The 13586-nt window shown below is 41.3% G+C and overlaps 1 protein-coding gene across 4 annotated transcripts in view; it reads right to left on the bottom strand.

Moving 5' to 3' along the window:
* GLIS3 (GLIS family zinc finger 3) overlaps positions 1–13586 on the bottom strand; it is a 481516-nt gene that overhangs the window by 70157 nt on the left and 397773 nt on the right. For all 4 annotated transcript variants that reach the window (XM_050762001.1, XM_050761998.1, XM_050761999.1 and 1 more), the window contains one exon: positions 4048–4192. In XM_050762001.1, coding sequence (XP_050617958.1) covers positions 4048–4192 — 145 coding nt within the window. The remainder of the gene's footprint in view (positions 1–4047; positions 4193–13586) is intronic.

The following is a 13586-nucleotide window of genomic DNA, read 5'->3' as shown; positions in this document are numbered from 1 at the left end:
ATGTTTTACTGAATCTGTAGTACAGCTTCTGTTTGAAAGGAGCCATAATTTTTGTGATCACTCATGGGACAGATGATCTTCCATACAGCATTCACTGTTAATAAATGGACTCCCTGCCAAGACCAGGCACTGGTCCACACTGTCCATGATATCTCAGACTCACCAAGTGTGGGCTTCTATATACCATTAGTTCATCACAGGTGTTCACAAGAAGATCTATACAAGTACTGAGCCTTGAAAGTGGCATTCACACTTCGATCTACAGGCTATGAAATAGTCCTTCTTAGATTATCAGATAAATCACCTAAATTTACAGGCCTGGCCTGGGGCATTATTATATGGAACACAGAAACTTTGAACGAAAGGGCAAAGAAATATAAATGAGCCATCCTTGAGGCCTGCTCGTTGCTGCCTTGGCCTTCCTGTTAGGTTACAACATTGCTCTCAGGTTAGCTCAGCAGCAGGCTTGGAGAGCCCTGGGATTTTCAGAATAGTAGACAAGTAAACACTTTAATTTTATTAAAGTCATCCTCAGCATGGCCTCAAGTGATATTTGGCTACTTTAACCTGGGACACTATTATCTTTCACAGAAATAAAAGTATTTTCAGGCAATCCTTTCCAATCAAGCTCTGTATTTTCAACCTGACAAATTTGTTTCAATGAGGGAAGGCAACACTTCAGGAGATGTGCAAGACTGGTATGTTCCAGAACTGCTATCTTCCCTGTTCATCTTCATGCTATGCAAACTATCCTTCTCTTAGAATGTTATCAAGCATCATATACTTGACAAGAATTTCCATTGCAAAACCATGACTTCTTCACATCACAAGTCCTCAATCAGTGTGGCTTCTGAAAGATTATGGTGTTCAAAGGCAAATTTTACTGCCTCCTATTCTATGCCCATACATACTCAATGGGTTTCCATCAAAATATTTTTGTGATAAATTAATTTACTAGCACTTAAAGGTAGAAGTGACTGACAATCATTAAACAAATGTTTTCTTGATTTTGTATAATAGAACATAAAAGGGAATAACTCCAAGTACTTTTGCTATTTAGCCAAGTCTTAATCTTCATCAAATTGTCTTAACACTTCAGACTTTACATTTAACTAATTGATGAAGTTTCCTTTTGCACCTTTGGCATTTTCATGGTTTGGCTTCTTTCCATAGATCTAGGGCAAAGGTTTGCAGCGGATGTTAATATGTACTCCCGACAAGCACATTTCTAGAACTTTAAAAGAAAGGCTTACAAATTTTGTTTTGTAATATTTTCCCCTGCCTGGTTCTGCCTCTTGGTTTGTTGACTACTCTCCAAAACAAAAGGCATAATTCATTTTTTAAAAGGAAGAAAGTGAGAAAGCAAAATCATACCTGAGGGAAGGAGGAATAAGGAAAGAAGTAGGGCTCGGGCGCGGTGGCTCATGCCTGTAATCCTAGCACTTTGGGAGGCCGAGGTGGGTGGATCACCTGAGGTCAGGAGTTCGAGACCAGCCTGGCCAACATGGTGAAACCAAGTGTCTACTGAAAAAATACAAAAAATTACCCAGGTGCGGTGGATGCACATCTGTAATCCCAGCTACTAGGCAGGCTGAGGCAGGAGAATTGCTTGAACCTGGGAGGTAGAGGTTGCAGTGAGCTGAGATCATGCCACTGCACTCCAGCCTGGTTGACAGAGCGAGACTCCATCTTAATTTTAAAAAAAAGGGAAAGAAGTAGAGAGGGGTAAACTTTCACAGTGATAAGCTATCTGGAGAAGTACAATTCTGGGAACAAAGTTGAGCAAGATGGTCATCTGAGTGTTTCAAGTGCTCTCAGAGTTACGGAAAATGTGGGTCAACCTGAAGACGCTCCACTGATGGCTGGAGCAACTTAGGTATCCTTGCCCCTTAGGAGGCAAACCTACCACAGCCGGAGGCTCAAATTCCAGAGCTCAACATCTTTTTGAGGACCAAATATAGAAAAGAGTCATGGACAGGCCGGGCGCGGTGGCTCAAGCCTGTAATCCCAGCACTTTGGGAGGCCGAGACGGGCGGATCACGAGGTCAGGAGATCGAGACCATCCTGGCTAACAAGGTGAAACCCCATCTCAACTAAAAAATACAAAAAATAACTAGCCGGGCGAGGTGGCGGGCGCCTGTAGTCCCAGCTACTCGGGAGGCTGAGGCAGGAGAATGGCGGGAACCCGGGAGGCGGAGCTTGCAGTGAGCTGAGATCCGGCCACTGCATCCCAGCCTGGGCGACAGAGCGAGACTCCCTCTCAAAAAAAAAAAAAAAAAAAAAAAAAAAAAAAAGAGTCATGGACAAAAAGCGGACATTTGCTTGGAATGACAAAAACATTTCAAGCTGAACCTTAAAATATTTAAAACTCTAAAACTTTAAAAACACTACCAGACATATAAAAACAGACACCAAGACAAATGTGACGGTTTGGAAAATGAGCCATATGCTGTATGCTACATACAACAAAGGTACTAATGTTTTCCATAGATATGGATAGCATTGCTTCCCAAACCCATTGCCGAGAGGTTTCAATATAGCCAGACCAGCCCATCACTAGAAACCATTTATATTGGATGTTAGACCATTTTTCAGTCATTTCTGGTTAGCGTTGACTGTTGACTACTGGGTTCCAGGTCTTAGTAAGATCATAGATTTATGAACTAAAGTAGTAGGGGAATGCTTTACAGGCTGCTTAAAATTGTTTGTTAATTTAATGTGCTGAAATAAATGTTTATATATCAAATATTGAACAAATCAGACATACAAAAACAAAAGCTAGTCATGCTTTTTCATATACATATATATCTAATACAAAATATTTATGTATGTGTTGGTAACACTGCACATTGATATATTTGATGTGTGTATGCACCCGTACCTGAAACCTCTGTAAGACTGGTCAACGCTTCTTAATCTCATCTCCCTGTGTCTCAAAAAGCAGAGGCTATGTTGTCCCTAACAGTAAGTGCTTAAAGCAACTGATAAAGGTCCAATGGGCCATTATTAAGGCCCAGTTTTGATGACTGATGCTCTCGAAATATTTGCTTACTGCCTTTTCTCCCTGCATCTGAATCAACTGGGAACTGTCAAGTTTAAAACGTTATACAAGGATGTCTTTCTCCCATTCCACTGCAATGCATCTGTAAATTTTAAATTATAATGGCTTATTCATACTTTTCAAAAGAAAAAAACAGTCTGCTGCCAAACCTGGCTCTGGAATCAGATGGGGGTGGGGGTGGTATCTGCAACCCACAGAAAATAGAAAATTCTCATTGTCTGGAATGTGAAGCTGGTAAATCTTGTTTTTCATCTTCATAGCATGACTGTAAGAGTGTTCCATATGTAAGGACAATCACTAATTATGTTTGCATAAGTATATCACCATTACAGAGAGTAGAAAATGCATAAAAATCCAGGCTGACTAAAAGAAAAATGACTTCCTTATGGCATATTAATCTCTTCTTTTTTTTTTTTTTGTTTTTTACTACATTCATGTAATTTTCCAAATATAGTCACCTATTATTCAAACCTAGGCAGATGGAAGCTGGTCTGAGAGTGTCATCCCATCTCCTTTCCCACAACGGTTGGCAAACATAAATGAACATTCTTACAAGTTGGTCTGCTGTTGTGAAAATTTCCTTAGAGACCTGGGGCTTCCTTTTAAAACATAAAGATGACAACTGTTTCATTAAGAAATCCACACGCAGCCTGCTACCTGCTTAAGGAGGAAACATTTCCTTCGACTCTAAATCAAGTGAGTAAATTTAACATACCTGTGAGGGTTGGGTGCACTGAATTTCTGGCAGAAGTCCACAACTAAAAGAGGTAATGCATTATTTTATTTTATTTCTTTATGAGAAAAAACAATCTGCTGCCACACCTAGCTCAGGAATCAGAAGGGGTGGAGAGCAATTTGCAGCCCATTGATAAAGAACAACACAGATGATCTTAGGAAAATTTTTTCTCACGGGAGCATTCCTTTCAACCAGAATAAAAGGCCTAAAGAAGGGTAGCTGTGGTTGGCTCTGCCTTTGCTGTCTTTACCTGAATAGAGGTCAGGCCCAGGTCCTGGGGAGCGTCCCACGGTCCCTTCAGCAGCAGCATCTCTAGGGGAAGTGGCCGGCTGCAGGGGCTGCACGCTGAGGCAATCCGTGAGCAGGTCTGGATGGAGCTCTGTGCTGGACCGCAACTAAGAGGAGAAAACGGAAGAGACATTGATAAGGAAAGCTAGTCCTTGGAATATTTTCCTGGGAAGGCATCATGCTCTATCAGTGCAACTCAACCCACAAAAATTTATCAAGTAGCAACTACGGGTAAGGCACAGAGTCTTAACAGAGTGTCAATAAAAGGGTCGGTTCTCCAATCCTAATAACACCTGGCAAGAGCTTCTGGAAAAATGTGGCTAGAGGCGGATTTGACTTCAGTCCTTGATATTTCCACTTACGGGAACTCAACTTCCTATTATACTTCCTTTTATTTGTTCTGTATCTTATCAGAACTTGTAGCGATAACAACAACAAACTCAAGTAGACTTAATTCATCTTGGAAAGTGCTTTTAAAATAGAAACACTGTCATGAAAACATCCCAGAGATGATTAAGAAATGCCCATTGAGATTTAACTCCTATAGATTTTCCATGAAGGGAAAATACTCGGGTTAAATTTTAAAATATTATGGAACATGATTCAAAGATAAAACAGTGTGATTAACAGCAACAAAACTCCAACAGTAAGTTACATAAAAACAGAACAATTTAAGTCTTATACATTAAAGAGTTACATGTAAAAAAAGTCAAACAATAAAAAATGCTAAAATAAACTGTAGGTGAAAAGTTGTCTGATCTTTTAATGAATAAGAATTTTTTAAGTGTAATTGAAATGGAAAAAAACACAATGTAAGATTTAGTGACATAAAAATATTAACGCCCTGCTTGTACAAAAACATAATACCTTAAAAGCAATCTAGAAATATATTTGTTACAAATATTGCAAATGGTAATCATCTTTGGTATTTAAAGAGTGCGTGTATAAATTGATTTTATAAAAAGACTAAACCTTTAGATATAGAGCTAGAGTATGCTTATGCAGTCAACAAACATTTATTGAGTGTTTGCTACATACTTCTCTAGACCCTAGGAATGCTGACTGCTTTTGTCAAAGTTAGACTCTAGATGGGGAAGCAGATGATGAACAAATAAGATATATACAACCTCAGATGGTGATAAATGCTATGGAGAAAAGTGATGCAGAGAAGCGAGACAGTGAGTAGGAGTAAGGGATGGTGACTTTAGATAGGGGATATAGGAAAGCCTCTTGGAGATGGCATTCATAAAAAGCTTTGAAAGAAGTGAGGAATAAGCTGTGCAGACCTATGGGGGAAGACCCTGCCTACCCTGCGGTGTGTCTGGATGTTGTGCGGAGAAGTAAGAGTCAAGTAGGGTGAGCGTGGGGCCTGGGGCCTGGGGAAGAGAAATAGATGAAACCAGGGATGAAAGGTGGAGAGGTGGAAATCGGAAGGAGACGTTGGATAAAGCTTTGACATGAACAGAAACGGTTAAAAAAGAAAAAAAGGAGAAACAGAAATGACAATAAATGTGAAAAATGTTTGGCACACTTGCAAAGAAGTGCAATGTTAAAATGTCTTTTTACTTGCTGAATTATCAAAAACATCAAAAAAAAAAAAACAGTAGTAGTGAAGGTACAGTGAGAGAGGCATTGTTCACACTGTTCATAGCAGTGAATATTGCTACAGTCTAGACGGTATGTGGTAATATGTTTTTCAAGGTCCAGAATTGAAATAATTTGATTCTAGAACTTGTCTTAAGGAAATAGCCAGAAATTTTAAAGAAGATTTTTACCCCCGCCAAAATACACACATATATATAATAATAAATAGCATTATATATAGCAATACCTAATCAGAAAATGTAACTTAAAATGTCTTAAATGTCTACAAGTAGGGCTAATCAATTATTTTACCTCAATTTGATGGAATATTATGTAACCGTTAAAATGATATTTATGAACATAAAAGCAAAACTCAAAGTTTTTTATATATATATATACACAAAATGATAATTACATAAAAATATGTAGATAAAATATCAGAAAGTAATGTAATTGAACATTAAAACTGAGTTTTGCTTTTAGTAGCACTATTACAAACTTATTTCCTTCCCTTTTTTAAAATCCTTTCTTCTGCTTTCTGTAAGGTCCTCTGAATGGGCTACACCATGGTGGAGCCATTGTGACCCCTGTGACCCACAAGTACAGGCCTCCTGGAGTCACAAAGGCTGGAGCAACAGGAGAACCACTAAAGAAGAAGAAACAGCTAGTTCCTGCCTTCACTGATTAACAGACCCTGCAACATTCCACCATTCAGATATGTTCCCGCCCTACCCTAAAGAATCAATCGACCTTTGATACTATGCTTTGTGACCTCCCTCCACCTCGTGACTATGCACCTTGTGACATTCTTCCCCTGCCTGAAAAAACTGCCCCTAACTGTAACTTTCCACTACCTATCCCAAACCTATAAAACCAGTTCCACTCCCACCACCCCTCGCTGACTCCCTTTACAGACAGCTCGCTCGCACCCGAGTGAAGAAACAGCCTTACTGCTCACACTTAGCCTGTTTGGGTAGTCTCTTCAATTAGGCGCGCGCATAACACTTTCCAAATTTTCTATATTCCAATGATGTACCAAAGCTGGCTTGCATCAATCTGAGGTGTTAATTTTGTGCATCTTTTCCAAACCTTCCATGCAATGATGACAGACTGATAGCTTGAAATCGGTCATAGTGAAAGTATTTACACCATGGAAATTGGTAATTCTACAAATAGGCTTTTTCATCTAAAGAGCTGGTTGCTAAACATTACCAGCACACCACTGGCAATGACAATGACCAAATTCTGATCAGAAAGAAAGACACACACACACATACACCAGTAAGTTACTATTTAGAAAGAAGTATTTCCTGGGTCTCAGAAAGCTTCATAAAGAGACAAACACATGCCCAGATCTTAGCCCAAGAATATGAAAGTGGCACAGTGACCCTAAACGTAAGGAAGGGACATTTAACACAGGTAGTGACTGAGACATAACTTTGTTGTAACTTCCTCAGCTGTGGCACATTGCAATCTCTGACCAGGACTGTCTGTATTAGTGCCTAACTCTTTCAGGACCTTTGGAAGGTATGTTTGTTATTTTGGTACTAACCTAACACATGGCATGTAAGAAAAACTGGAAAAAAAATTTCAAGGTTTGGAATGAGTTCTGGTGATCACTTTTAATTTATCTTCCATCATTAAAATATGATCTGGGGTCCATATGTTTTACTAAGGGCAGACATGGATGCTTCTCTGCTTTCTATTACCAACTACTCTAGGGTTTTACAGTTATCAGTACCAATGAGGTCTTTGCAAGGAATTTCACGGCTAGGGTTACTCCTGGCATCAAAGGCAGGCAATTCTTTCTTAGCTTCACTAAATATTCATGTTTTCCAACAGTGTGAGTCCATACAACTTTGTGGTGAGAGTTAATTTGGTTTTCTCTGGGATTAGGCATGGTTCTAGAAAGTGCTTCTCAAATTGAACAAGCTTAGGAACCTTAAGTTAAATTTCCAAAGGAGAGCCATATGCATAGAAATGCAGTCATGATATGGAAGTGTAGTATCCCTCCCAGATCTTCAGACCAGGAAAGGGGCTTTCAGATCCCTTAAGGTTTTTAAGCATTCTCTAGTACAGGAATGATCTAAAGGGTGAGGCAGGAGGCACATAGCAGAATCTCTTGGGAGGGGTGTCTTTCAATGTAACATAGTTTTATATTAGGAATAAGAAGCCCAACTATTTATTTAAAAAAAATTGCATAATGTATATTTTACCAACATCTTTTTTTTTTTTTTTTCTGAGACAGTGTCTTGCTCTGTTGCCACCAACATCTTCTTAGCTGTTAGGAATAAAGAAGATAGAGGGAAATTTTTCAAGGACAGGAGGGAGGGTCTTCACCTGTGGTTCCCAATCTTGGGGATGTATCAGAATCACCTGCAGTGTCCCAACCCAGAGCTGCTGATTCAGTAGGTCTGCGATGCAGTTCTAAGTTCCCAGGTGATGATGCTTCTATTGGTCTGGGGATTACAATTTTGGAGCCACTAGTCTCTAAGAAATTTTATGAGGAGAAACTAAGATTTTTCTGGTTATGGAAAGAGGAAAGGAACTGTGGAAACAGCGAATTATAAAAACCTAGCATTTTTTAATGTACGAACAGAAACCTTGTTATCTCATCTTCCTTGATTAGCTGTGACTAATAAAGATCTTTCTGAAGTAGTGACTTTGGGCCTCTATAGTTAGCAGATACTAGGAAAAGTCACGGGAGGAGAGGATACCTACAAATCCTAGGAATGTCTGCAAGTCACTGGACTTGGAGATACTGGGAAGGTAAGTTCCAACTTATGCATGGATGAATGTGTCATGTTTTGTAGCTTGTTATCATCATAAAATATCTTGGCAATTTTCTAAGATGCCTCCTTGGGACATCTGGACCTTAAAAGTTTAGTGTTATCTCCTGTGAGAAGTAACCATTAAGCCTAGGGCCATACACACATAAAAAACTATTAACTTTCCTATATAACACATCTGACTTTCTTCAGACTTCATAATAAAAAATGGTTAAATGCGGCTCATTTCTTAACAACTTGGATTGTATTTTCTTTCACAGGGATAAAAAAGGTTACAAAATTGCAATCTAGTTTATTACCTGCTCTTAGCAGAGAGCAGAGGACTTGCCCTTTACAAAGTCTTGACTGCTGTTTGGAGAAAAAAATGGAATTTGAAACCACTGATTGTCAATTCACCTATTTCAAAGGACTGCTGTGTTGCATGACACCAAGGACTTTTGTTCACATCGTAATCTATGTGAACGGCGTTCCTGGAATCATTCAGCTCAGCTGCCCTAACCACACTCCATTGGTTCCAAAGCAGCTCTGCCCTGATTTATCCTTCTCATTCATTTGTCGAACAAATATTTCTTGGGCCTCAACCATATGCCAGGCACTGTTCTAGGAGCCGGAAATACAACAGCAATCAAAACAAAGACTCATTCAGAGACGTTTACATTCTAGAGAAGTCAGATAATAAGCAGTAAATTAAGTAAATTGTAGAGAAGGTGGCAAGTGCTATGGAAAAAACAAAAAGAAGATAAAGGTAGATGAGATTGGGAGTGATGGGGAGAATTTTGACCTTTTTGAGAAGAGATATTTGAGGAAAGACTTGAGGAGTTGGAGAAATTAGCTAAGGATGAAAAGGAAGAGAGTTCCAGAAGGAGGGAATTTCAAGGAGGTCAGCATGGCTGGGTGGGGTATAACACTGAGACAGAAGTAAGAAATGAGATCTGAGGTCACCCTGCAGCCCCCAGTAAGGCTCTTGGTCTTGGTGCAATAGGAAACTCTTACAGGGGCTCCACCATAAATGCCCACAGTCTCATAGGCACTTCGTCTCCCCTTCTTTGAGAGCCCATATGAGCTGTGAGGTGTGACTACTGTGATGGTTGGTTTTAGGTGTGAACGTGCTAGACTTTAGTATCCAGTTATTCAATCACTCATCTAGGTGTGTGACTGCTGTACTGTGAAGGAATTCTGTTGATGGGCTTAACATCTACAGTCAGTTGACTTTAAAAACAGAAGATTATCCCCTACAATCTGGGCAGGCTTCATCCAATCAGTGAAAGGCCTGAAGAGCAAAAGAAACTAAAGTTTCACTTAAAAAAAGAATAAATTCTGCCTCTGGAATGCAGCATCAGTTCCTGCCCAAGAGTTTTTGGCCTGCCCTACAAATTTCTGACTTGTCAGCCCCCATAATCTCAGAAGCCAATTTCTTGAAATTATTCTCTCCCCACTCCCACACACATAATATACAGACATTTATCTTGGTGAGTCTCTTTTTCTGGAGAACCCCGACTGATACAGATACTATTACAATGCACTTTAAAACCACTACCATATGATGGTTTGTTTCAGGTCAGGAAGGAGAGAGCATCGTGCCGCTGAATCCCACAGAAAAGGGCTGGATGTACATAGTCAACAGGAAACACTTTTAAAGACTGCATTTCAATTAAATAAATATACACCAATCTCTACAGTGTGTTGGATACTGTGTACCTCACAACTCTGTAGGGTACATACTATTGTGACTTCCATTGTAGAGATGAGAAATCTAAAATAAATTACACAGCTACTAAATGTCAGGCTTGGATTTCGGTGTGTTAGAATCCCAAATCATGCTCTCAGACATTACATTACACTGGCTCATAAAATAGCCCACCCTCAACTTTTTCCTTGTGTCCACACCACACTACACTGCACAGGCTAACACACTTCTCTTCGTCTTATGATTTTTTTTTTTTTTTTTTTTTTTGAGACGGAGTCTTGCTCTGTCTCCCAGGCTAGAGTGCAGTGACGTGATCTTGGCTCACTGCAAGCGCCACCTCCTGGGTTCACGCCATTCTCCTGCCTCAGCCTCCTGAGTAGCTGGGACTACAGACGCCCACCACCACACCCGCCTTTTTTTTTTTTTTTTTTTTTTTTTTGTACTTTTAGTAGAGACAGGGTTTCACCGTGTTAGCTAGGACAGTCTCGATCTCCTGACCTCGTGATCCACCCGCCTTGGCCTCCCAAAGTGCTGGGATTACAGACGTGAGCCACCGTGCCTGGCCTGACTCTTTTATATTCTAGCCCGAAGCCTGTCATTCAGAGCTTGTTCTAGGAGGGAAAGAACCTGGGTAGCCAAGTTCTCTGGAAAAGTCTCTAGCATACCTTGTCACCACTGTGTATATTCTGACACCACGCCCTTTAGGGAAAGTGGTCTTTGTTGGAGTAGAGATTGAAGCAATAAAACGGAATGGACCACTTCTGTTTGGTTTTCACTGTCCCCTCCCCTGCAGGTTTGTCACCTGGTTCCATCCTGGCCTAGTAACATGAATGTCGGCAGTTGACAAAAATAAAGCATGGTGCTCATCATTCTTCACCATCTGCATCCTAAGCACACACACAGTGGTCCCAGGGCCCTGTGTCCATTCCCTTGATGATCACCACTGGTTCTCAGAATGGGGGCACTGTCATGGTAACTTTCTGATCCTGAATGAGATGATCTTGACCCAGGGAGTCCCTGAACTCAGTATCCCTTGCTAAGAGAGGATACCTCCCTTTGCTCTTTCTCCTGATTCTGACTTCCTTCCCTGGTTTCTCTTCCTCTTCCCATTCTTCCACTGTCATTTTTTCGGTCCTCACTCTTTCCAGAGAGTTCAGTCAGACTCTGTAGGAATGATGCACACCTCTATCTACATGCTCCCCACATGCTATTTTAGATGTGGAGGTCAGGGAAGGCCTCTGTAGACTGAACATTCTGGGCTGAAACCTGAATGAAGCGATGGAGCAAGATATGCAGAAAGACATGAAATCTACCAAGGAAACAAACTGATGGGTTCTGAAAATAGTCATTGGAGAGGAGTAAGCAAGGGAGCAAGAGGAAGGGTACGGGATGTGGGGCTGGAGAAACTGCCAGAGGTCAGGCCGTGTGAGGCCTTCAAGCACATGAAGATTCCGGATTTGCTTTCCTCGCAATGGTGAACCACTGGAAGTGTGTGAGCAGGAAAGCAAGTGGTTTATCTTATAAAAGATTCACTCTGATTACTGTGCAGAAAACAGGAGGAGGACAGATGTGTCTGGTTAGGGGCTATTACAACAATCTGGATGAGAGATGCCAACGGCTTAGGGGAAACAGAGGGGGTGAGATGTGGTCAGTTTCTCTTTTGAAGGTCAAGCTGAATTCACTGTGTAATATGAGAGAAACACAGGAGCCAAACATGGCCTTAAGTTTTGGCCCAAGGAACAGCAAAGGAGAACAGAAAAGGAGCAGGTTGGAGGTAAATCAGCAATTTGGTTTTGAATGTGTTAACACTGAGATGACTCCTAGACTTCCAGGTGGAGAAAACCTGCAGGCACCTGCACACAGAGGGTGGGTTCACAGAGCACGATGGGGCCAGACCACGAATACCAACTCCTTGCTGCATTTCTGCCTCAGGCTCTTCTCTCACCAGTTCATCCTGTGATATCAAATGGACTCTCCTAAAATTAAGTTTATCATGCTATACCCAAGGTACAAATATCCTCATGTATTGCTTAGCACACAAGTCTCAAAAGGCTAAGACATTAAGCACCTCCATACTGTGACCGCACCATGTCCCACGAATGCATATTTCTCCGGGTCCTGAGAAGAGCCTATCCTCACTGTCTGCAAACATCCCACGTAGTATGCTGCTCATTCGTCCTGCCCGGAACGGACTCCCTCCTCCTAATGTAACTCCTCCAAGATCCTGTTTATGACTCACCTCCTGAGTGAAGCCTCCCCTGACCAAACCCGTCCACGCTGGGCCTCTCAGGGTACAGGAAGAACTGCAGAATCCACTTTCAACACTCCTGTGATTGGACACGTGCACTGGGACTTTGTTTCTTGTTATAAATTTAATCTGTACAACTATGTTGGTCAGTCCACAAGGACCAGGCTGACTGCCTCTTAAGCTTTTAAAACTCCACAGCAGCCAGCGGTATGGGACCAGCATCATGGTAAATCATTTAATCACTAACTGCCAATTGGATTTGTAAGAAGGAGTCACAGTTCTTTATGGAAAGGAAGCTACAATCTCTTGGTGAGTGAATATGTCTAAAATAGACAACATGGTCCTTTCGTAATTTACCTTCCTAATAGAGAATTTTCAAAGATTACAGGTGATATAGATGTGGCAGAAATTACTGATGCCCTGCCCAGAACACCTCTGATCCCTTCGACTGGCAATGTGCTGCCACACCTCAGCTTTGGTGTGTCCATGCCCCATATTCTGTGTACTTCAGAGTCAATGGCTAGCATCCCCCACCCCCAAAACACACATACACACACACACACACACACACACACACACACACACACCCCAATTACTAAACAGTGCTCCTTTGCCTCAAAGTGAGACAAATGCTGAGATGTTATGTTCCACAGCTCCTTGTGGGATTGGGCTAGGCTAAGACCACCTGAATTGGCACCCGCGCCTTGCTTTTTCCTCTTTCCCCATCCTCTCCTGAGTTCTCTTGCAAGTGCTTGCTTCATAAATCACATGCCCCTGAATCCTGGGCTCACAGTGGGCTTGTGGGGCAGCCAACTTGTCAAACATTCTAAACTCACTTTGATTTGGTTCAAGAATGTCGAGAAGCAATCAGCAGCACTTAAAAAGATGCTCTCATCACATTCATTCATTTCTCTTCTGTACCTGCTTTGCCAGCTTTGTACACCAGGAGTGTGGAAACTAGATGTTTAATGAAAGTGGGGTGAACCATCCTGGATAATACCAAAAGCATTATTGGGGAGACCAAATTAAAAATAAGACCTTAATTTGCCAGAACAATAAGGAGTGAAAGGGGCTTCAGATGTCACTGTGTCCAAACCTCCACCTTATGCCCAACTTCCCTGACAGCAACCTGTAAGTGGCTTGTCAGTCTTTGCTGCTTGATACTGTATAGTAAGGGGCAACGTCCTCATCTC

Source organism: Macaca thibetana, chromosome 15, assembly GCF_024542745.1.
Source record: "Macaca thibetana thibetana isolate TM-01 chromosome 15, ASM2454274v1, whole genome shotgun sequence".
NCBI lineage: Eukaryota > Metazoa > Chordata > Mammalia > Primates > Cercopithecidae > Macaca > Macaca thibetana.
The sequence above is the reverse complement of the archived record's forward strand: the minus strand, read 5'-3'. Positions and strand labels throughout refer to the sequence as shown.